Source organism: Pteropus alecto, unplaced genomic scaffold, assembly GCF_000325575.1.
Source record: "Pteropus alecto unplaced genomic scaffold, ASM32557v1 scaffold53, whole genome shotgun sequence".
Taxonomy (NCBI): Eukaryota; Metazoa; Chordata; class Mammalia; order Chiroptera; family Pteropodidae; genus Pteropus; species Pteropus alecto.
In genome coordinates this window covers 1,823,029-1,849,786 of record NW_006434366.1, presented here as the reverse complement: position 1 = coordinate 1,849,786, position 26,758 = coordinate 1,823,029, and the positions used below count along the sequence as shown (strand labels likewise).

General features: G+C 37.6%; 1 protein-coding gene across 1 annotated transcript in view; it reads right to left on the bottom strand.

Annotated features, from left to right (window-relative positions):
• The window catches only part of DOCK3 (dedicator of cytokinesis 3), a 259,284-nt gene that overhangs the window by 155,250 nt on the left and 77,276 nt on the right, over positions 1–26,758 (bottom strand). Inside the window, exons 5-6 of the mRNA XM_025044832.1 lie at positions 10,618–10,766; positions 931–1,015 (exon numbers count right to left, since the gene is read on the bottom strand). Coding sequence (XP_024900600.1) covers positions 931–1,015; positions 10,618–10,766 — 234 coding nt within the window. The remainder of the gene's footprint in view (positions 1–930; positions 1,016–10,617; positions 10,767–26,758) is intronic.

Here is a 26,758-nt window from a genome sequence, read left to right as displayed (position 1 = left end):
CATTTGTTAAAAAGAGAAACTACAAAACCCGATAGACACAGAAAGAAAATAGTTTGGTGGTTACCAGCGGGAAAGGGGAGGCAGGGAGGCAGATAAGAGTAAAGGGGATTAAATATATGGTGACGGGAGATTTGACTTTGGTCATGAACACACAATGCAATATACAGATGATGTAGTATTGAACTGTATGCTTAAAACCTATATAATTTTATTAACCAATATCACCCCAATAAATTTAATTTAAATAAAAATAAGTAAGTAAATAAAAAGAAATTTTAGACTAATTCTAAAACTTGCAATTCTCACCAATATATACTCTTTGAATATATACTCCTCAAAGTGACGTTTTGCCCAGTTCTTTAGTTTAAACTTAATACTTACCTGCGGTTTCTGATGTTTATATGTTTTACTTTAAAATTTTGTACCTTTCTTTCAGTTACGTCTCATTCAGACAATAAAATGTAACCTTGGTCATCAGTCAACTCAATACATTTTTATAACAACCAATAGACAGCTAAGGATTTATCAGGATTTATTTCTTATAAATACTGATAGATTATTTCTAGGTTTAATCACTACATTAACCAATAATTGGCTCTTTTCAGTTTCAACTATCTTCTCTCCTTAAGAGGTGGAAAGAGCTAGAATTTTAGTAACTGCTGCAGGCTGAAGGAGCTCTGTTCACCAGCAAAATCAACAGAGAAATGTCCCATAGACATTACAGGAAGCCCAAAAACTCTGTACAGTAATTCTATTTAGAAAAGCAAGTGTGATATGTCCTGTCCAAATATGGAAGCCCCCTTAAATATACCGGAACAAAGATAAATGAACAATTTTAACAACACTGTTTCATAACATAATTAGAAAAAATAAACAAAGGAGAAAAAAAGAGGTGTGCAGGAACAAAATACCCTGTGTTAGATTTCTTACCATTTTATAGAGATCTGAGACACTAATCTGGTCTGAATCCACTACTTCAAAGTCCTTTCGAGGTACCAGATCCAGGCCCAAATGCCTAGTAAAGAGAAAGAACACACTCAGCATGCCATGTCCTCAGATTACTCACCCTCTTTATGTGCCTGGAAGCCCATACCTGTCATGCCCTTGTGGACAGAGGCCCGGACACCGCCCCAAGAGGAACGTGCCTTTATCCAGTAATACGTAACTGTGCTCAACTTTAGATAAATATATGAGGCTAGAAATTTTACGTCTCACAATTCTAGTCGTCAAGCAGTTCCCTTGTGATAGCAGGCTGTCATTCAATATCACATTTTTAACAGATTGCTTGAGTTCATTAAGGATGGGATTTCTATAGATCATTAATAAGTCACCCTTATTTTTCTATTTCTCCTCATCCTACAAGTATGCTCAAGGTTCAGTCATGCATTATGTCCATGAGGACGAAAAGTTATCTAGGATCCAAGTAGATTTATAATTCAAAGTCAAACATATAAAAATTACCACTGAAGATATTAAATTCAAAGAAATGCATGTTTTCGTTGAGTTTTATCTCATTTTCAATTTAATTAATACTGACACTGGGTCATGGTAAAGACTTTACCACATATTAGCCACTATCTTAAGAAACTTCAGATGGAAATTTAACCAAGGAGTACTACTACTAAAGAACACAGTATTTAGAAGATCTGGTATAACCTGGGCAGAAAGGGAGAAGTCATGGTGATTAATGGTTGACTGGGAGGCAGTATGAGGCAGTGGAAATAACTCTGGATACAGTCGGAACTCCTGGGTTCAAACAGGGTACATAATTTACAGTCAATAATGTTAACTCCTTTCTCACTCTCTAGAACAACAGCTCTAAACCTGGTGTCCAAAGGAGCTGTGGACTCCTGCCCTGCTTACAACAGTATGTGCGTGTATTCATGTGTGACGTTTTTCTCAGTGGAGGGTCTGTAACTCTCATCAGGGTTTCAGAGATGCTCTATGATGCTCTACTCCAAAATAAGGGTTATTAATTACTGCATCTGATAAAAGTATTTCACAGACAATGGAAAAAGAGTAAGTGTTCTTTTCTTCAACTAGACTATGAACTACTTGTAGAAGATGCTAGCAAAACTAATTCTGGAGGCTCTTTCTGTACATAAAACTTCCACGCATTTAAGATAAAGCCGTGTGTACATCCAAACTGCAGATCTACTTTATTTTATTTATAATTTACACCCTAATTATAGGGAAGTATATGAAAAGGTTAAAGAAACAGCAATAAGATTGTTAAACTAAAAATGGAAAATCAAACCTATATGAAGGCAGAAGCAAAGATACTAATTGCATAGACTAATATGATTATTATGTTTAAGAATTAAAATTTAGATGTGTACTTTTTAGCAGGCAAGAAAAAGAAATGTATTTTTTTATTAAAGGATAAAAACTCATGTTTTTCTATTATCTATTATAACTTACGTTATCTTATAACAGAAAAAACATGAGTTTTTAAAGAAAAAGTAATTTTTTGGTACTAAATTCCCCTCCCCCAAACCCTTACAGTGATGAGACTGGTAACACACCATTGGCCTTAACTGTGATAGTTCACAGTTTAATGAGAAAACCATGCCATCAAATCTGATTATTGAAGTTAATGCACTTAAATCTATAAGGAACTTTGTTTTATACCAAAGAAATACTCCATTTGATTACCTCTTATTAGCTATTGTTTCTCTGAAATAATTTCGGGTCCCTGTCTCCTAACACTTACAGCACACAAAGGCAGTATAGCACCAGCAGAGCAAGAGAGAGCTGAAGCATCTCCTTTCTACCTCTCTTGTCATAAAAGGCAATTTACATTATAAAGATAATTTAGCAGATATGATCTTAAATATTCAAAATACTTTTCCATCCATGTGGAAAAACAGCAAAACGATGACAAAATATTAGTATTTGTATTAGGGAAGCATAATTACACAATTACTCATTTAAAACATTTTCCAAATTTTCTGTAGTCATGGTATCGAAACCTTTTTAAATACAAAAACGAGACAAAATTTCATACATATTCTTTAACCACCAGAGGTCACAAAATCTATGATAGTCTCAACATAGAATTAAGTTACAAAAAGATTACTCAAATAGTCCAATCAAAATAGATGTTTTCAACACAATAGCTTTAAAAATCCGCACAGATCTAAGTCAACAGGGCCGGGATTGCGTCCGCGCAGTTAGTGCGCCGCACACAGTGACTGACGGCCCCGTCTGGGGCTGGCCTCTGCCAATTTTTTTACCTCGCCTGTCCATTCAACTACCCGCCATGTACCCAGCCGCTCGCTGCACAGACACTCTCTGAGGGTCTTTTGTGGACCAGAACGGCGTGAGGAATCAAGTGCTGGTGTTCACCATGCTAATTCTCCCGGGGGCAGTGTTTCCCCTCCCCAGAAGTCCCTGGAGCCCAGTACCTTTCAGTTTCTCAATTCTATTATCTTAGGGAGTAAAACAATGATTAATGGGTGATCTGATAAAAAAGAAGGCGTGTTCCTTCTAAGATTGTCTTCAGTGGAGGAAGTGTGGTTTCAAATGCTAAATTGGAGGACTGTCCTCATCACGTCTCAGAAGGCAGAGAAGCTGCTCACTGAGAAGCAACACGCGGTTCGCTACAAATTTCCCTCTGAAAAAGGTCCCTGGCTGTTTGGTCCTACAGGTTACTCTAAGAATAACACAGAGTAGGTGCATGGAATGGCCGACTTAGTCCTTTCTTCATCCTCGCAGCGAAGGGAGGCTGCACGGCAAGGAGCTGGAGGAACGGGCTCCGCGGTTCGACTGCCTGGTTTCTATCTGGGCTCTTCCACGGAGCCGCGCTGTCTCCTCTATGATCACAGGGTGTTGTAAGGCCTGATGCAAGGAAAGCACTCAGCACACAGCCTGGCACTGTGAACTGCTACTTCTGTTATAGTTATTACCCTTATGTGTTACATCATTCGTCAACATATGGCTTAAGGTACAAGGATTGTGATCAGACATATAGTGCCTGAAAAAAGACTCCAACAGATGGACACGAGCAGATGTACATCTATGAACACCAACACACAGAGGTAGCAAGGAGCTGTTTTCAAAAATGGTCCTTCTAACTGCTTAGGTGAACAGTCTCCAGAAAAGTATTTAGTCTTCTCTAGCCACCTGCCATTGATACTTGTTCATCCATTTCAATAATTCAATAAATATTTACTAGCACCTACTCTGTGCCAGGCTCATGCTGAACTTGGAGACACAGCAATGAACAAGAGACACGCACCCTGTTCTGCATTTTCAGGTGCACCTCTCTAAGGGCCTGAATCTTTACCACGTTCTATGAATTCTACATTTATTTTGAACGTTCTCTGTTCTATTTTCTATTGTATCTTTTCCTCTAGGGTTCCTCATCTGAACCACAGAACAAAGAAAACAATTTGAAGTTAATTAATTGCATACAATAAATGTTTTAAGGCATTAGGACTTAGTTCTTCCTCGGAATCATTTGAGAAAGGCTGGAGATCATTTCCTGTGGGCAGTGAGTTCCCTTTTCTAATACTTAGAGCATAGCGATCATACAGATAGTAAGTATGCTAATGAAAGCGTGGTATACTTATATTTATGTAATAAAATATAAGAAGATGTAACTAATTACAGCTACCCTTTACTGGACATTTACTTGAGATAGGCATTTTATGCACATCATCACTAAACACTATGGGAAGTAGACAGCATCAGACCTTTTTTAACCTGAGGAAAGCGAAGCATGCAGGTTAAACTCAGTGGCCTATTAAGGGAGCTGAGTTGGGTTCATCTCAAGTTAGGTCTGTCTTCTTCTGAACCTGTGGTGTTTTCACTATACCTGCTTTCTATTAAGAATCATGAAAGCTAAGTACCAATGGCTATCAGTGAACGTAATCAATTCAGTCATAATAGTTTGAAGGATGATTTTGTCAAAACCTCAATCTGGAAGGGAACAAATATCAATTGGTAAATGAATGACCACCAGGCATAAGAACAAAGACATGTTATTAGATTAATTTATGTAATACCTACCAAGTGCAGGCACTGTGTCATGCTAAGTGCAGGGTATGAGGAGAGCAAAACAGATTCGCAAAGAGCACATGTGTGTGTGTGTACATCAGTCATCTGATGTATATCAGTCAACCTCCTTGAGTAGGGCAAGATACTGACTGGTGGGAACGATACCCTATCAGAAGTCTAATAAAGTCATTGGAAGTGTCTGCTTATGTCAGATGCCCTGAAGCTGGAAAATATCACCATGCCCTGAAAGGAAAAGTTCTGAGCCACAAACTTTTCTGAGTCCTAGCTAAAAATCCACTCAGAGGACATAAACCAAGCAGGAAGAAAGGGAGATGTATGGGTTAGGATTTATGAAAATCTGAGAAAGAAGACAGAAAAGGAAGGAAAGAGTAGGGAAAAAATATAGAGGAAGAGGAAAAGAAAAAATAAAAATTAGAAATTATATCCTTATTGGTGATTTGTCTTAACAATAGCAATTATTTCATTTGATACTTATAATTTAAGGAAACATCATTCTAATTCAATAAAAGCTTATAAAATGCTTACGTTTTATTAAAATATGAACTTTCTAAAGAAGAAACACAAAACTCTATAAATTACTTAAGAATAAAATATTTCTGATGTAGATATTTTTCTAAAGCAAAGATCAGTTACGTTGGGTCAGTCCTAAGTTAATGCAATTTTAACTTAGCTATGCTGTATTTACTGTGGTGATGAGATCAGAGACCGAGAAGAAACTTTTATAAACATCTTCATGGAAGGTGTTGAAAATATTAAATTAATACATTAAAATTACATTGCTAGACAAATTATTTTAAAATTCCCTTGGCGAGGATGTAATTAACTGACTCTTTGTATAGGGGACTTGAACACAGACAATAACTAATGGATTTAAACACAACTTTGTTTTATGCTCTTCCTCTATTTTAGTTCCTAAAAATATAAGAACACAATTTTGTAAGTGGTGATTTCTACCTGGTACAATATTAATAATATTTACTTATGGAATGAGTCCACACACTGAATAGGTTAACAGGTATATGCCACATAAATTTAATGCCTAAATATTCCAATTTTTTGTCAAATAAATCATAATTCCTAATCTCAGGAAACAAAATAAAAATTGTTGTTATGTAGATGTGGAAAGCTCAGCATTTAATATGAATTCTAAATAAAAGTATCTAGCTTTTAAGTGTATACCAGTTTAGTTTTTATCCTTGAAAGTTCTAACTCAATGTTAAATCAGATATATATTATGGGACATACAGTATTCACACTAGGAACATAGAACAAAGATCAAACCACTCATAGACTAGAAATACTCGCAATAATTTGCCAGGGTTTAAGACCCACACTTAAAAATAATCCAAGAGATAGTAAGGTCCTGCATAAAGTGTATGGACTTTGGGATCAGTTCTGGGTACAAATATCAGCTTTACCACTTACTATGTAACGCTGAAAAAAGTGTTTCTGAACCTCAGTTTCCTCATTAGGTAAAGCAAAACTAGTCTTGGAAGAGCACAAAAGCATTTCATTATAACAGTGCATATAGGTTAGACCATGCACTTGCCACTGTGATATAGGTAGATGTATTCAATAAACTATTGAATTGTTATTAATAGCTTCTGATACAGTTTCTAAAAAGGTAAAGCTACAAGTCTACATATGAGCTTACAGAAAAGGCATAACAATTAGAAATTATATGTAATTAATATTTAATTATATCAATTAAGACAAAAATACATTCAGCAAACATTGATTGTGCATCCACTTCGTGCCAACATGTGCTGAGCTTCAATATTTTATGGCACTGATAAAGTGCAGTAGAACAAGAAGTGCGGAAAAATAAGGGCACGAAATGAAAACAATGGATGTGGTTAGCAGTGCTTGGCTACTGCATGCAAGTCTCCTTTATCTGACACTGTAAGTGACTTTATTTTTACTACATACCATCTCGTTTTTCAAAGTAAGAAGGAAAATTTTTAAAGGAATTAGTTTAAGTGAGAGCCAGAGAGAACTGTCCTATTGGTTCTGGGGGCAATATGTCTTTTTCCTTTAATAATGACAGACCCACAGAGTTCTCATTTAAGTTTTTAAGTGCCTACATTTTCCACTGTGGAGAAAGGGGAAAATAGAAAGACAAGGAAGTAGGGGAGGGAAGAAGTGGAAGAGGGGTGGTGAGAAGGAAAGATGCAGAGAAGTGAGGAGAAGAGGAACGTGGAGAGGAGAGGGAGACAGAACAGCGGGGAAGGGGAACGGAACTACGTTCCTGATTTTTGTTCACTGAAGTGGGCATATACATCTCCCCTCCCCAACGCGTGTGCGCACACACATGCAAACACACTTTTTGTTGAGAAAAAGTTATTTGTGAAGTTGGAATAACTCTATAATTTACAGATAGGTATTTATAATGGTCTTAACCTTTTTCAAATTATAATTTGAACTTGTTTCCAAGCTATCATCTTTAAGTTTTCAGATTTGATTGCAAAATCTGGTCTTTTTTCCAAGTTTTATTATAAAGAGGTATCGATATTACTAAAATAGTATCTTCTTTGTTTACTGGTATGTAGTTGCTGCTAAACTGTAATATAACGACTATACAACTGTTAGTTTCATCAGTTCAAGTATAACGATTTGCTTGGCACACAGTAATGTTATGAAATTATTACTAGCATCGATTTTTTAAATAAATTTAAAGATACCACTTTATAACATAATACCGTTCGGGGCCGAGGAGATAGGCTCAGTAACTACAGTAAGTTAACATACTGTATTTTACTAAGATTTTTATTGCCCAAAGTTAGATTTAGAGAACATCGTCTGATCTATGGTATACCTGAATCTACGTTGTATCATATGAGGAGTCTCTGGCATGTGCCAAGCAACACTATTAACAGTCAAGACAGGGTGTAATCTAATTTAAGCAAACAAGAACAGGAATCGTCACTTCAAAAGGTCACGACTAGCCAATGCAGGGTTGTACTTATTTCCTTTCTCCTGATGAACAGTACCACTCTGGGGTGGCTCCACTGTTTGTTGGATTCTGTTTCCACTTTCCTGATCTGCCCTTCTCCTTCTGCAGGAACATTCTCAAATCCCTTCTCAGGGGCCATGAAACAGAACTTCTGAGACCTCATGTACTTCACACTGGCTTTATTTGGCCCTTACACTTGATTAGATAGTTTGGTTGTTTATGAAGTTCTTGCTGGCAAATCATAGCCAAACAAAATTTCGAAGATATTATTTCATTAAATTGTAACGTCTAGTGTTACTGATAAAACTTTTGAGGCCAACGTGATTCTTATACTTTTGTAAAAAGACTGTTTTTCCGTCTGAAAACCTTTTAGGATCATCTCATCCCTGGGACACTGAAGTATCTTAATGTGCCTTGCTGTAGGTTTTGGGATTCCCCTCCCCGCCATTACATTAGGTATTTGATGGGCCCTTTCCACCCTGAGACTCCTAGTTCTTTGGCTCTGAGAAATTCTTGTCTATCATTTCTTTAGCATTTCTTCTTCACTGCCTTTTTTTTTTCCTGGAAATTATAATGTCCGATGTTGGACCCATGGATCGAACCTCTGTATTGCTCTTTTTCTTCAACCATTTCTCACCTTTTTATTTTCCTAGATATAACAAAATTATCTTCCTATTCCCTTCCTAAATATTTTATTTTGGAAATCACATTCTCTATTCCTTTTCATAGCATTTTATTCTACGTAATGGATCTTCCCGATTCTCTTAAAGGATACTCAGAGATTTTTAAAAGTTCTTCACTAATCTCTAATTCTCTATGTGGCCAGGTTATTTCCTCTGGGGCAAGGTATTTTTTTAAATTTTATCATTAGTTTCAAGCATGCAGTACATCAGTTAGACATTTGTATAGTTTATGAAACGATTCCCCCAATTGCTCTATCTTCCCGCCGGCCCTCCACCCAGCCATTATATTACTGCTGACCGCACTCCTATGCCATGCTCCCCATCCCCGTGACCCTCTATCAACTAATAATTTGTACTTCTTTACCCCCTCAACCATTTCCCATCTTTAACCTCTTTCTCCCAGCCTCCCCACTCTGACCATCACAAGATTCTCCTCTATATTTGTGAGTCTCTTTTTGGTTTGTTCTTTTTGTTCCTTAGATTCTGCATACAAGTGAAATCATATGGTATTTATTTTTCCCTGACTTATTTCACTCAGCATAATAACCTCTAGGTCCATCCATGTCATCGCAAATGGTAGGATTTCATTTTTTATGGCTAACATTCCATTGTATATATGAACCATAACTTCTTTATCCAATCATCTGCAAGGTATTTTGTTTATCCTGGTCTCTGTCTCTTCCCTATGGAAGGATTTCTTCAAATATTTAATAATACTCAATTGTCCATTCAGATTTAAAAATGCATTAGAAGTGCGGGGAGTTTTTTGTACACGGGTGGGTGACTAGTCCGCTTTTCTTTCTGGCGAGTGGATGAGATCTAGTCATTACACCCTGAAACCCTTAAATGCCGCAATATGGAAGGCTCTGCAACAGGGTCCCAGTTCACACTTTCGTTGCCCCATTTCCCCCAAGGCAGTTTGGTCTTTGCTATTTGTTTGTCTGAAGGGGAAATATCTGGCTGTCGGGCATTCTCTCATGGCAGTCCGTTATTCTTTTTACATATTTTTAAGCAATTCCCCTTGTTTAAGCTCAAAGGCTCACTCCCACCCTCCATAATTCTGGGAACTACAAAGCAGATTAGCTCCTTCATTAGGTAAAATTTCATCTTCACATACTGGGCTTCCTCCGTCACTAATCCTCCATCTACTTTCCAGCTTGTAGAAATGGTTTCATAGATCTCTTTATTGCTGGGCCCCGACCCATTCTTTTTACTTTCTATCATTTCAACAATGTCTTGAGAGGGAGAGAAGCTAAAGACTTATACTAATATACTTAAGTGTATGTGTTTCTTAAATAGAAAGCAACCTGGTCACTTCAAAGTTCAATGGACCTGATTTTAAAAGAATGACACAAAAGCACCTGAGAATTATATCAATTATTAAGTCTAGGAAGAAGTAAAATCTGAATAGTATTTACTGTAGCTGCCCACACGAAAGTCTTAAAGTTTAACTTGTACGGCAATAGCAAAATCATCATACCCACTGCAGGACTCTTTTTGAATGACAAATTAATTAGTTAAAAATATTCTGAAGTACAGATGCAGAAGTTCCCATTTATGGTATATGCTTATTCAGATTCATTGTATGGATATAAAACGTAAAGGACACCAAATTCACATTTTTTAAAAGGTCTTAAAGATGAAACAAAAGCTTATTCTGATTACTGATGTCTAGAATCAAGGAATTTGAGCTGGGAAAGACCTTAGAGCACAATGTGGTCTAATTTGATTTTCCAGAAGTGACAAACGGAGGCTGGGAGAGTTTAGTGAGTAGAACTAGTGAGTGTCTTTTGCTAAACTAAAAGAAACAACTACTCATAGTAAAAATGATCAAAGCTTAGTAGAGAATATAATGTCTTTTAATCACTAAAGAGAAGCTTCGATCAGCATGTACAAACTCCATGAGTACTGAGTTACCATAAATGGAACTGAGAGATGCCCAAATGATGTCATACTTACTCATTACCCCAGTCCAGGCGCACGGTGATGTGCCGCTTAACCTCCCGCACCTGATCCTGAGTCAGGTGACCAGACAGTAGCTGCCTTCGCAGGTCAATAAGCTCATTCATCACATGGCGTAGCTTGTAGAAAAGATCTACTTTGTGTTTCTGAAAGGGCATTTTTGGTGTTGGGTGAAATAAAAATGGGATATGAAAAGGGAATGAAAAAAGAAAGAGAAATAGTTAAACTATGAAAAGTGCTTATTTCTCTGAACCTCTAAAAAAGGCAATGTAAAGAGAAGCTTATTTAAGAATCTTAAAGTTCTTAGTTCATATTGTCTGTAAATCTCTGCATAGTGACATCTAAAAAGTAATATAAAAGATCTGGATCATGCAGAGTACTGTTTCTCTCCACTGCATCCTGGACTTACTCATTTTCCAGTAAATCAAAGTTACTAAACTTACTTGGAACAGAAAGTTACACAGGAACCTAGAGCAGTCTTCTCTGACAGAGGTTACTACGTCTGTAACAACAAATACTTCAACCGCCCAGCAGTATCTCTGGTTTCTCCAAGAGGAGTACTTAAGTTGGTGGAGGGAGAGAGAAAATCACCTGCCCTATTTTGAAAGAACTGAGGTTTCAATACAAAGCTGAAGTCTCTGGAGTGAGAATCTCTCCAAGTTTCCAGGCCTCATCTAGCTTTAATTAGCTTCTGTAAACAGTATGTGTCCTTAATATCACACGATAAATTTCTTCTCTTTTCGGTTTAATAAAAAGTGTCACCTTATTAAGACTTAGTGGGAACCTCTTAATGAACTTAATGATGGACATCATATGGCTTTATACTTACAAGTAAAAAATTTAAGTGCCATGACAGCAGATGCTTGAGCAAAAAGAGATACTTAAGAATACAGACTTTAGTTAAACTAAAGTCTTATTTGCTCACGAGTGAAATCTTAACTTGGAATTTTTAGGTTTCTGTGTCTGTTAAAGAGAATTTTAACTGCATATGATAATTAAAATTCTTGGAATATAACTTATCTATAAAGAATGCTTTTAAAGACAGATCAACCTTGACTTGTCAGTCAAGTCTCTATCTAAAACTTCTAAAATGACGCTTGTCAAAATAAGCTTGATTCAAGTGACTATAAATCAAATTAATTATAAAGCAAACTGCAACCAGTAGAATCAGCTAATGTTTTTAGGAGGTAGTGATCTTATTAAAATGTCCAAAATATACTACTGAGAAATCTTCTAATGGACCATTAGACTTTTAAAGGTCCATCCTGAAGAAAATAACTAGAACCTTAGGAATCATGCCCTCTAACCACATCATTTCAGTGGCATCCTGTCTTTCCTTCAGTCGATAAACATGAAGAAAAGTTAAGCACCGTGATGGTACACGATGCCGGCAGAAGGGCAGAACTTAAGAATTCTTGCCAGCTCAAAAAGCAACAAGGCCTAAGCAAACTGCATCATCTGGCAAACTGAGATCTTAAAGATAAGCAATAAAGCCAATGTGGTTTTGATAAAACAAGACTACCCAAGTTTAAAATAGAAGAAATTGTGATTTTCCCATCAAACCACATATGATAATCTACTGTATACATATACAAGCATTTATTAATTCACACGACAAACCTGGCTATCACTTTGCTGTGATCAAAAAGTCCCTACTCCCGTGATGCTTTCATTCTAGACTGCAGAGAAAGACCATAGGAAAATAAATAAATGATGGTGGTGATAAGTACTAAGAAAAAAATTAAAATGGAATAGTGGACAGCCAAGGGTGGGTTCGCTGGGGCATGGGAGGAGATAGTGCTTCAAGTAGGGTGCTCAGGGAAAGGCTTCTTTGGCAGCTGAACTTTGAGCAGAATAGAAATATGAATGAAATAAGGTGACAGCATTTGGCAAAACTGGGGAAGTTTTAGAGGCATAAAAACACAGCCAGAGCAAATGCCTTGATGTGGAAGTGTGACTTAGCGTGTTCACGGAGAACAGAGAGGTCAGTGCACCTGGAGCAGAGTGAAAAGGGGGAGAGTGGTGATGATGCTGTCAGAGAGGAAACGGGGAGCAGATGAGGCAGCCTTTGTAAGCTCCGTTAAGGGCTTTGGCTTTTATTCCAAGCAAGATAAAAAGCCACTGTAAATTTGCAGCAGAAAGTGATGTGATATGACTTAAATCTTGAAAGCATCACTCTGAGTGCTCTATGGAGAATAAACCATGAAAAGGCAAAGAAGAAAGCAGGGCTTCCAGTCAGGAAGCTATTTATTGCAACGATCCACAGAATGATGATTGAATGGATGGATAAAGGTAAGAATGGTGATACAAATTTTAGGGTTTAGAGTTTCGACATGTTTTGTAGGTAGCACTGTCAAGATGTGCTAATAAATTAGAGATGCGCTTTGAACTCATAGAAATAGATCAAAGGGGAAGGGAGTCAGGGGATGGGTAGAAAAGGTTAAGGGGAATATAGTGAATAATACTGAGATAATTGCATGGTGACAGATGCTTACTAGATTTAGTGTGGTGATCACAACGTAAGGTATACAGCTGTCAAATCACTATATTGTACACCTGAAACTAATAATGTATATCAACTATATATAATTTTTAAAAGAGGAGGGAATGGAGACAAAGCACAGACAACTCTTTTGTAGCAATTTTAGTAATTGAAAGCAAAGAAATAGGGTAGTAGAACAGGGTTGTGTGGCCAAGGGAAAAAATTTCGGGCTATTTGTATGCTGAAGGGAATGAGCCAGCAGAGAGAGAAAACTTGATGATGCAAGTGTTAAATTCTTGAGTAGCCAAGAAGAGGTGGGTCCCAGGTAAAAAGAGAAGGTTTTGCTTGGGCTGGAACCTCTATATATTACCACAGAGAGGAAAGGCATACAATATGGGTAATGACTCGGGTAGCTGGAAATTTGGTGACAGGAGAACTAAAGTTTTCCTCTGGTTGCTTTAGTCTCAAGGAAATGAAAGGCGAGGTCCTCCGCTGAGAGTAAGCGAAGTGAGAGTGGGCGTTAGAGGTTTGAAAACAGACGACGTAAAAGTTTCACAGGGAGCGGTGACACGAATCAGCAGAGGAAAGTGGTTCAACTGCCAGATGGCTTTGCGATTTGTGAACATTAATTAAAAGGTTGTGTTTTTTGTTAAATGCATTGGGGTGACATTGGTTAATAAAATTATAAAGGTTTCAAGTAGACAATTCAATAATGCATCATCTGTATATCGCATTGTGTTCAGCGCCCAAAGTCAAATCTCCTTCCGTCGCCAAATATTTGACCCTCTTTACCCTTATGTACCTCCCTCTCCCTCCCCCTTTTCCCTCTGGCAACCACTGAACTGTAGTGTATCTATGAGTTTTTGTCTTATTCGTTTGTTTCTATCAGTTTTCTATCCCACATATAAGTAAAATCATATGGTTTGCAACTTTTTCTGCCTGACTTATTTTGCTTATTAGCACAATAATCTCAAGATCCATCCATGTTGTCGCAAATGGCAGTATTTCATATTTTCTTAGGGCTGAGTAATATTCCATTGTGTATATGTACCACATCTTCTTTATCCAATCACCTATCAAAGGACAATTCAGTTGTTTCCATGTCTTGGCCACCATGAATAATGCTGCAGTGAACGTCGAGGTGCATACGGCTTTACAGATAAATGTTTTCAAATTTTGGAGGTAGATATCCAGGAGAGGGATTGCTGGGTCATATGGCAATTCTATGCTTAATTTTTTGAGGACCCTCCATACTGCTTTCTATGTGCTGTACCAATTTACATTCCCACTAGCATTGTATGAGAGTTCCTTTTTGTGTACTTTTTTTTAAGCAAGTACATTTGACCCTTAAACGACATGGCTCTGAACTATGCAAGTCTACTTATATGGAGACTTTTTCAATACCTATATTGTTTTCAATCCGTGGTTGGTAATCTGTGGATGCGGAGGGCTGACTGAATGCATTGATCTTTGTCATTTTTAAAGGGGACTTGAGCATCTACAGATTTTGGTATCCACAGGGAATCTTGGAACCCGCCAACTGCAGATACTGAGGAATGACTACATTTTGGGGGAGTCGAAGTTATATATGAATTTTAGATTACGCCAGGCGTCAGCACCCCTAACCTCTGTGTTGTCCAGCAGTCAACTGTGTAATGTACACTGATACTGAAATATCACATATACGTGTGTATATGTATGTATGTACATATATGTATATTTATGTGTATGTGTATAGACATACACACAACATACTCATAAGACATATATATATATTTATGTAAGAATATACTAATATAGTCTTTTTAGGCTTTACACAGTTTTTCTAAATCAAGAGTTTCTAACATTGTATTTTATATTTTCCGAAGATGACTATGCTATCTCCCATCACAAGTGCTCTTCTACAAAAATGTGACCTTGACACTTCTCCTGTATAACATGGAGTCTATTTAGTCTATTTCTTCACACTCCTGAATCAAGGCAGGCCCTGACACTGCTCTGATTAAACGTGACAGCAGTGCGTGAGGCCCGGTTCTAGGTGCAGTTCTTAACGAGTCTGGCAGCTTCTGCTTCTTGCCTCTCGGAATACATGTCCTTGGGAAGTTCCCTCTCAGAATCCTGCTGCCATGCTGTGAAAAGCTCAAGCTGCAAGGAGAGGCCCCAAGGAGATAATGCAGTAAGCAGTCCGTCTGAGACGCCACGCCTAGCCCAGCCAAGCACTGAGCGGACCACAGCTCCTAGTCGTATCTGCCTGCAGCGGAATGATGAAACCTTATGTGAAAACTGCCCAGCCGAGCTCACTCTATCCAGAGAAGAATGAAATATAATAGTTGTATTTAGCCACTAAGCTTTAGGTAGTTTATGTAAATAAATGTGCAGTATTTTTTGCCTATAGAAAAATCAGTTACTATTTCTAAATACATAAAGCTGGGACTACGAACTCCGTACTAAGAAGGAAATGGATCATGTAAGCAGAAAGTACCACTATTATTACAATCGATGTGGTGCTAATTCCTTTTTCAGGCCAACCCGAATACCTCTTGACCAGAGACCCTAAAACAGAGGCTCTGCCAGCATCGCCCTGACACCACACTGCCCTCTGGGATTTGTTAGCAAAAGAGAACACATGCCCAAGGTGAGCAATCCAAGCACCTGACCCCAGAGCCCATGCCTGACCTAGGATCACCTGACTCCACAGGACAGCTGAGTATCCCACTCAGGCTGAACAACCCTTTTCCACTGAGAGACCCGTTCCTCAGCAGATTAAAATAACAGTATGTGAGGCTGGCAGTAAGATTTAGCTTTCCTACGCAATCCTAGTTCCTGTCGCTGCTAAAATAAAGGCAGGAAATGTTTTTTTTAAAAGAGTAAGAAGAAAAAGAAATCTGTGGCCCATCTTAGCAAAACATTCAGCCTCTCCAAAAGCTCTGAAGTCTAATATTTGTCAAGAACAGTCACAGAATATTTGGAAAGTATATTGAAGAGTCAGCAGAAACTAAAAATATAACTACTTTGCGACCACATGCCTAGTAGAATTTGCCTCATCACTGTGAAAAAAATCACTGGAACTCTGCAGAAGAATCTGAGGTTTAATACTCCTGATTTAAAAATTGTTTACTAAACTGCTTATGTTTATAACCCAATGTGGAAAGGTTATGCTGCGATGAGTCCTCTGAGTTAATAAATGAGCGAAGCTCATTTAATCCATCATAAAGTATGCTTTTATTTTAAAACTACATATACATAAAGACGTGCTAACAGAATTATAAAACTCTAATTAAAAGAAAATTACATCAAAAGTACTGCTCTCAAAGAGAACAAATGTCCTGCCATGAGTATGGAAAACTAGGTGAAAATCAATTTAATGGAAGTTAAACATTACTTCTAAAGTTCATTTTGTTAATGGAAGATTCTCGGATCTCTCTCCATTTTACCTCTTACTTTTGAATACTCATTTTATGTATAAGGAGATGGCTTATTTTCTCATTTTATTTTTTGTTAACAAAGTAACCACCACAAATTTGAGTTTATTCAAACTTCTCCGGTATTCCTTTTTTGAAATTACTATTAATAAACAAGTCTCTTATCACAAATTAACTTCTTATTCTACTCAAAATGTTTCCATTATCCCCCAAAGCTTTAGGACTCATCCCAGTATAAAATACCTAAACTGTAGTACTTGCAACCCTAAGGACCTTTCTGCTAAAAATATCTTTAAGCCCCGGAATTTAAACTTTCATTTTAGGTTGCTGAACGACATAGTTGGCAAAGGCTTGAAACTGAATTCGAGAGAGAAATTCTGTGAAACAAAATGATATCTAAACCCAAGCTATTTCACACTGATCTTCAAGCACAAATTTGCAAGAAATAAAAACGCAAAGGAGCAAAGTGAAAATTCCTTTTAAACTGCCTACTAATATGGAGGTGTGCCTATACGATCTATTTGCTTGGCACAAATATTTACTCCTCCAACTCTGAGGGTCCAGGATGTCTCCCTCACTCCACTGCCAACCCCAAAACCTCTTGCATAGAGTTGAGAACCAAAATAACACTCTTCACAGCTTCGACCCTCTTTTACAACACAAGTATTTGCAAAAGATCTAAGACTTTTAAAACTCTTTCTTAGTTTAAGTAAGATGGTCATATTCTTTCTCTAGAACAGGTGAGCATCTTAATAAGAAGGGAAAAAAGGCAACTGAAAAGTAGGGAAAATATTAGTGATATGAAAATGGAGGCTGCAGTTGCTGATGTTAAAGGCACTCACTCACAGTTCTGAACAGGGAAGACCGCCCTGGTGTGAGCTGTGGACAGCTGGGGCAATCTCAGGCTCACCGTCAGCTCTTCGACACAAGACACAACAAACCTCTACTTAAAGACAGCACTTAGTCCGTCTCCCTTAGGTACCTCTCCTTAGATACGAAGACCAATAAGAAACCAGCTCCAATCCTCCCCATGTACAACTACCCCCTCCTCCAAATGTTAAAGATGAAAGCTGGAAAACAGATAACTTGGCAGAAAATAAAAGACTGAAAACTGAGCCCTAGGGACAGGGTGGGGCAGAAAGGGTGTGAGCGTAGGAAGGAAATTGACAAGAGTCAAGCCCTTCATCTGTGCAGAAAGGCTCAGGGACTGGAGGTACCAGGAACCCCTGAAGATGTAAGTTATTCATATGCGTGCGGTGGGTCTGGAGGGTGTGCCTGGGGAATGGAAATGGAGAACTGGTTAAAAAGTCTTTTAAAAGGCTCTGAGACCCTCAGATTATCACCCCTACTCTATGCTGCCAGGCCTTCCTCACCGGATAGCTTTCTCCATGTGATCCTTTATTCTCTGCAGAGGTTAAAATGGGGTCTCTACATTGGAGGGCACTAAATAGAGCTGATGATGTTAAAACAGAAAAATTAAGTTAAAGACCATAATAAATGATGAGATCTCTGGCGCCTTTCCCACACTGAACGCCTGAAGTGTTGATAGTCAGGCTCATCCCTTCCTAGGAAGAATGGATGATTCCTCAACGGGAACACTCAGCCCAGAAATAAGGACAACTGCTTTTCTTCATCCATGAAAAGCTAGGCCCTCGTCTAATCAGTCTACAGCAATGTCTACCAGTTAGTAAATACTAGCCCCATTCACAGAATTTTCCAGCAACATTGTAATGCTTCATTCTTAAGTATGAGTAGAAAATACCACCACATATCAAAGAGAGCTTCCAACAGGAAGGAAAGAGACTGAAACAATCAGGAAAATGTAAATTAAAGGAAAAAATATGCCAGAAGTAAAAAAAATTTCAAAGAAACAATATTTTCAGAAAACATAGAGATTATACAGTACATGTATACAATAAGAACAGGATATAATTTAAAAAAAAAAAAAAAAAGGAAAAAGATCCAAAGACCAAAAGGCTTTTGAAAGTTAAAAATAAGATAGCTGCCATTTAAAACACAATTCGGTAAAAAATGATAGAGTGGAAATTTGAAGAATTCTGCCAGAAAGTAGAACAAAAAAAGTAATACAATGAATAAATGGGAGGAAAAAAATATAGAAAAATTAGCAAATCATCGTAAGATGTGCAATTCCAATAAAAGAATTATAAGAGAAAAAAAAAAAAAACAGTGAAAACAGAGGGGTAGTATATAATAAATGTCCCAGAACCAAAGGAAATGAGTTTCTAGGTTGACAGAACTCACTGAGTAGCCAACATAATCAATGAAAAAAGACACAACTAAAGTACATTATTGTAACGTTGCAGAAAACTGAGAACGAAGAGATGACACTAAAATCTTTCATGGGAAACAACCTGTCAGTTAGTGTCAGGAACTAGAATGCCACTGGACTTCTCAACAACACTGGAAATGAGCAAATCATGAAGGAATGCTTTAAACTTCTGTACTTTATTTGTAACCAAGAATTTTATGTCAAGCCAAACTTTCGATCAGGGTAAAGGTAGACTTAAGACATTCCAAATATATAAAATCTCAAAAAAAATTCTCCCACGCACTTTTCTCAGGAAGCTATGGTGAAAGTGATTCAGCAAATGAGGAAGTGAACCAAGAATTCAGATGCCACTGGTTTAACCCAGGAGACAAGGGGACCTAGGTGCGGGGCAAAGAAAATTCAGGACAGATGAACACAAGAGGCTGGGGGGCTTCCTACAGGATATCACTGAGAAAAAAAATTAAACTGGTAAAACATCCAAAATGTCTGAACATACTCAAAGGAGATTTTCATTTCTGCCAGAAGGTTAGGATGTAAAACCGGAGGGAAAAAAATAAATGAAAAGAGAAATAATTGTTAACTATTAAAAAAGACAAAGTTACAGAAGAAGGAAATATCACCTTAGTTCACTGTAAGGCTCAGATACGGAATTAGTTACACAGGCATAGTAGCAACTGCATATTGATTTAACCAAAAAAAAATGGAGATACGACTATTTGGGAAGTATTGGAGGAAGGGAAGAGCAAACGTGTATGAAGAACATTCACAGCTTAATTCTTCTCAACTTACTGGCAGAAAATAACAGTGATCTGAAAAAAATTCTGATAAAAGTGAAATAAGAAGATGCCAAAGCAAGACTGCATTTGAACACCATGAAGTCAAACATCAAGACTGCAGAAGAAATATACAACTTTATTGTAGACAATGAGGATATAGAAATCGTTAAAGATTTTGCGTACCTTGATTCAGTCATCAATTCAAATGGAGATTACAGCCAAGAAATCAAGAGAAGGCTAAGACTCAGAAGGGCAGCAATGGAAGAATTAGGAAAGATCATTAAGAGCAAAGACGTGTCATTAAAGACCAAGGCTAAGATCATCCACACTCTTGTATTCCCAATTACTATGTACGAATAGGAAAGTTGGTCAGTGGAACAGACTGACAGGAAAGAAAATGATTCATCTGAAATGAATCTATGGATACCCTGGACTGCCAGACAGACAACCTAGTGGGTCCTAGAGCAAATTAAGCCTGAGACATCACTGTAGGCAAAAAAGACAAAACTTCAGACAATCATGAAAAGGCTGGGTTCTTTGAAAAAGACAATAATGCTGAGAAATATAGGAGGCAGCAGGAAAAGAAGACCAAATGTGAGATGGACTGAGTCCATAAAAGCAGCCCTAGGCATGAGGCTACGGGAGTGAGCAGGGCTGCTGAAGCCAGGATGGTGTGGGCATCCTTCATTCACAGAGTCCCCAGGAATCAGAGCCAACTCAACAGCACACGACACACACTGAAAAGATCATTAAATAATCCCTAAAGCAAAACAAAAAATCCCAAGATATACATTAAAAATATATTAGAAATGTGAAATACCAAAGTAGCTAAGGAGCCGAATAATACGGGTGTGCAATGACAGACAGAAATGGGGAGAGACAGGGCTGAAAACTACTCTATTTCATTAAAGGCCTAGTTGTCTTTAATATTTGATTTAAAAACCCATATGTACACATAACGCTGATTTTTTTAAAGGTTAAATTAAATAACCCCTACCATAAAAGGCCCTCCTCCATCTCCCATCTCTGGGTAACAAAATGAAACAGAGTCTTAATCCAGCCTTCACTGCTGTTTATCACTTTCAATATTAACAAATGAAACCAGCCAAACCTGCACTGTGTAATGATACCCTGTCAGGCCCTTTATACATCTCATTCCCACGGTGGATGAGAAATGAAACACATTCCACAGCAGAGGAATGCCCTAGAGAAAGCTTTGTCTCTTGACTACAACATAACATCTGTCTGTTCACAGCTTTCACACTCTGGTGACAGTGTACACATGGCAGAAATGAGAGCAGCTACCCTGCCAACCAGGCCCCTTCAAGATATAGGTCACTGGGCTGCAGCAAAGAAAAAATGGCAGAAGGCGCACATCCAAGTTACCTAGAGATGCATCGTGGACAGCACCTCCAGGCAAGGGCATACAGGGGTGTCCTAGTCAAGGGATTGTATTGTGCTACATCCTCCCCGTGTACTCCAGCCCTTTTAAATGACTCCATCTTACCTACTGAAACAAACAAACAAACAGCTGAGGACCTTAAACAGACATAAACTACTTCACCTCTGCACTCTGCCCATTACAATTTACCCCTCAAGGTTATCACCATTAAAAACAATCTGTGTCAACAACAACAACAACAAAAAAAACAAACAATCCATTGGGTGGACCTGAACAGACATTTCTCCCTAGAGGACATACAAATGGCCAATAAACATATGAAATGATGCTTAACTTCACTAGCTATTAGAGAAATGCAAATCAGAACCGTAATGAGATACCACCTCGCACCTGTAAGTATGGCTGTCATGAACAGGAGAAGTAATAACAAGTGTTGGAGAGGTTATGGGAGAAAAAGAATCCTCGTACACTGCTGGTAGAAATGTAAATTGGTACAGCCACTATGGAAAACAGTATGGAGGGTCCTCAAAAAATTAAGAATAGAATTTCCATATAATCCAGCAATCCCTCTTCTGGGTATCTACCTCTAAAATTTGAAAACATTTACCCATAAAGCTGTATGCGCCTCAATGTTCACTGTAGCATTATTCATGGTGGACAAGACATGGAACAGTCAAAGTATCCTTTGATAAATGATTGGATAAAAAAGATGTGGTATATATATACAATGGAATATCACTCAGCTCTAAGAAAAGATGAAATACTGCCATTTACAACAACATGGATGGATCTTGAGATAAACATGCTAAGCGAAATAAGTCAGACAGAAAAAGCTGAGAACCAAATTATTTCACTCATATGTGGGATATAAAACTGAAAGCAACAAACAAATAAGACAAACAAAAGTTCACAGACAGTTTAGTGGTTACCAGAGGGAAGGGAGGATGGAGGTAATTATATGGTGATTTAAGATTTTTTAAACTATCAAATAATTTATCACACAAATGATTTAAAAAATATATAAGTATTTCAATGGTTACCAAAAAAGTGACAGAATTCAGAAACTATGAGAGAAAATAAAAACTTTCTGAAAACTGGAAGGGAAGGAAGGGAAGGAAGGGAAGGAAGGGAAGGAAGGGAAAGAAGGGAGAAGGGAAGGAAGGGAAGGAAGGGAAAGAAGGGAAGGAAGGGAAGGAAGGAAGGAACGAAGGAAGGAAGGAACGAAGGAAGGAAGGAACAAAGGAAGGAAGGAAAAGAGAGAAAAGAGAAAAAAAAACTTCCACATCTTGCTAAAAGCTATCTATGGAAAAACATCATATTTAAATGAGAAAGTTCAGCAGCATTCCCTTTAAGATGAGTGTGTCAGAGGTTCTGAAGACCACCCTCCGTTTCAGTGATTTGCTAGGAGAACTCTAGGAATCAGCGTATAGTTTTAGTCACAACTGAGATGAATTACATCAGAAGATTAACTACAAAGCAAAATCAGCGAAGGAGAAGAGTACTCTGCAATAAAAGAGAACAAAGTCTAGAGGAAACCAGGTCTAAGCTTCCAAGAATCCTCTCCCTGTGGAGTCACACACTACACACTTAACTCTTCCAGAACTGAACTGTGGCAACATGTGAGGAGCACTGTTTATCGAAGAAGCTCATTAGAGACTCAGTGCCAAAGGTTTTTATTGGGGCCTGATTACATAGGTACCCTCTGCTTAGCACACAACAAAAGTCCAGACTCCCAGAAGGAAAGCAAGTGTTCAACATAAACCACTTTCTTTGTACAGTTTAGGTACAGTAAGCATTCTTATCGGTTAGGGAATACTGGGAACATTCCCGAAATCCAAGTTCCCAGATGCCAGCCATGGGTCGACCTTGTAAGTTGGCCTTTCTAAGAATAACAATCTCAGGACTGCCATATTAACCCTTGTCTGCACAACAGGTAACAATATGAGGAGGCTGAAAATCACAGCCACAACTGAGTACAAGCCTGGCCAATGAAATAAGGGAAGAAAAAGAAATAAAAATATAAGAAATAAAGGGAAGAGACCAAATTGTTAGTTTCAAAGAAAACCAAACAAAAGACTTCAGAGTTGAAAGATGTAAAATTTAACAAAAAAGTCAATATAATAATATTGACAAACTAGAAAATATAACTTAATAACACAGTCCCATTCACAATAGCAACAAAAGCTATACAGTGTAGTGACTTAACAAATTATGCACAAGACTTTGATGGAAAAAAATATAAAACTCCACTAAGGAATATTTAAAAAGACTACAAGGTAAAAGACATGAACAGACATTTCATTGAAGAAGATATACATATGACAAGCATATGAAAAGATACTCAACTTCATTAGCCATTAAGACAATGCAAATTAAAACCACACGATAGTACTATACTCTTACCAGAGTGGATGAAAATTAAAAATAGTGTCAACAACAAATGCTGATTAGGATGCAGAGAAACTGGATCCCTCATATATTACTGGTAGGAATGTAAAATAGTCTAGTTGCTCCAGAAAAAGTTTGGCAGTTTCTTAAAAAACTAAACATGCAATTACCATACAACCCAGCAATTGCACTCTTGGGCATTTTACTCCAGAGAAATGGAAATTTATGTTCACATAAAAACCTATAAACATAGGTTCATAGCAATTTTATCTGTAATAGCCACAAACTAGGAACCACCCAGATGTCTTCGACAAGGGAATGGTATTACAAACTGTGGCACATCCATACCATGGACTACTACTACTCTGCAATAAAAGAGAACAAACGATTGATACATACAGTGACTTGGAAAGATCTTCAGAGAATTACGCTCAGTGAAAAGAGCCAACCCCAAAAGACTGTACCTAATGATGTATTATCTCATTTATATAACATTCTTGAAATGACAAATTTCTAGAAACAGAGAACACATTAGTGGTTGCCAGGGGTTAAGGACAAAGCGGGAGGAGCGGTTGCAGGAGGGATGTGGGTGTGGTTATCGAGAGACAACGCGAAGGTTACAGAACCTACGCATCTAAATGACCATGGTCAAATTACAACTGGACAGAACTAAATACATACACACACACACACACACACACACATCTAAGTAAAAGTGAGGAAATCCCAACAAGATTGGTGAATTGTATCAATGTCAATATCCTGGCTGTGACATTGTAGTACAGTTTTAGAAGATGTTATCATTGAGGAAAACCAGGTAAAGCGTACATGAAATCATTCTGTATTGTTTAAGACTGCTTGTGAATCTATACTTATCTCAAAATAAAAAAAATTAATTAAAAAGGGAGACCATGAAATAAATGCTCATGGTTGGAATAAGATTTGACATTGTAAATAAATTAAATATCCCCCAAATTAATGCCTAAATTCAGCGCTATTCCACTCTAAATTCCAGAAGGACTTTTTATAAAGGAACTTTCTAAACTCAAATATATTATTTATATGGACAAATTAAGACTCATCAGTAGATACATCAACTTTAGGAAAGAGGAGAAATAAGACAAGACATGCTCTACTAAATAGTGACTTACTTTATCATATATTAAAACATACCACAAAGCCATTCTGATAAAAACTGGCACATGCAGACAAAAAAAAGGAGATCCCAGAAACAAACTGGTATGAGCAGCTGATATATAATGGAGACACTACGAATCAATGGAGAACAGCTTGATTAGCAGGTAGTATGGGAGAAACTTGGCTTATCATATTGAGAAAAGTAAAGCTGGAATTCCAGATTTCCATCTGGACAGTGAAGTCCAGATGGTTTGACGACATAAATGTGACAGGTAAAATTATGGAGGTAATAAAATAAAAAGAAGTAGGAATATCTTTGTGACTTTGAGGTGGAATAAGATCTGTTCAACAAGACCCTAAAGCACAAACCATAAGGATGAAACCTTAGAGTGATTACATTACTATTTAGGATTTCTGTGCAATGAAGGAATCACAAAGGTAACATAAATGATAGACTAAGGGTAGAAAGCAGATATATAAAGTCAAAACTAGCAATGAAAGACAGAAAAATTACAAGGAATTGCTACAAATCAACAAGAAAAAGATAAAACCCAACAGAAAAACAGACAAAGAATATAATTATATCTAACAGAAGGGGAAATGATAAAAACAATGATATAAAGCAATGGCCAGCAATACTAATCAGAAAAAAGCAAAAGAAAATGACAAGATACCACTTTCTATCACCAGAATTGCAAAAAATCATGATTGTTGTACAGCCTAGTCAGTAATTTGGGGGAGTAATCCGGTAAAGTTAAACAGGCATACACTCTACAATGCAGCAATCCCACCCCCAGTGGTACCCCAGAGACACTCCCACACAGTCCCTGAGAACCGTTTATAGTGTGTTTATTACAGCATGATTTATAGCAGCAGGAAGTTGAAGGCAAACTAGGAGTGAGAGCAAAAAATAAACTAGGTGTACATATAGCAATATTAAACGGTTTAGAGAAATACAAATTTCAGCAACTTTGCATAAACACACATATATAAAATCTTTTAGAAATAACATAGCTAAGAACATATGTCAAATATGTTAGAATAAGTGCTCATAGCAGTGGTAGTGGGAGGACAGGAGCAGAGAGAAGGAATAAAGGGAAAAATATGTATAAACAAACAAGAGACCTAAATGGACCGATGACAATAGTATGCCATAATCCCCAATCCTCACTTGAGGTTCAAAAAAATATATAATAAACAAAACAATACGCCAAGTTACCACTCTACAGTGAGAAGTGGTAAGAGAGCCTGATGTTGGCACTGGCCACCGCTGTACACAGAGTTAAACCATCAGAAGCTGCACACTTGGAATGGACTGTAACCAGGGGAAACGGTTGTGTCATGTAGATGGTCGAAGGAGAGTCTTGATGGCCTGATGCACACATCTGTACAGTGTGATGAAGCCAGATCACTCTCTGCTGTATAAATGCCTCTCTTCTATAGACTGGCCTCATGAAATCTCCACTGGCTCTGATTACTCTGAACAGTTGATTTCTAACACAGTACCTGGCTTTTACCTCTTCCTGTCTCAAATCTTAAATTCCACTTTATTTCATAACTGACTCCTGAAAAGTCAGTTCTCTCCTGACTCAAACCTGGAACCTTGCCGACCCACTACACATATGCCCCAGCTTACCAGGAGGGTTATGCCCCACAAATGAAAGGGGCAGGGCCAGCCTAACAGGACTCCCTTTTCCCTGTAAAGAATTTGGATGGACATTTAACTCTGATTATATGATTATTTTTTAAAATCTATGTTCCTTTCATTCGAAAATCACTCTTCTGGCTGACACATTTTTCTTTAGATAAATTCATACTAGTTCCTTAAAAGTCTGGTAGGCTGAATTCTTTTTCAAAGGTAATTGCAACCATGCTATGATCAATTATATATTGCTTTCATCACTGACTTCCAGAGGAAAAACTATTTCAAAAGTTCTTGGGGATGATAACCTCATTTTTACCTATTTTACTGCCTGTGAGGCCAGATCTAGCATTTAAATTAGACCTGGCCTCTGAAATGCCTCTTACTGACATTCCCTGGAGTCACTGACTTGCTTGGTACCATGAATTCCTCCCCACTGCAAGCCTTTTCTTTTACTCCTCACTATATATTTCTTACGGGAACCTTGACTCTGATCAGCATTTGTTAAGCTTATGACAGATTTATGTCATAGTTCAAAGTTCATGGGCAGAAAATCAGAGTTCCCCTTTAGTTGAAAGTTTAAATACTCTGAGACCAAG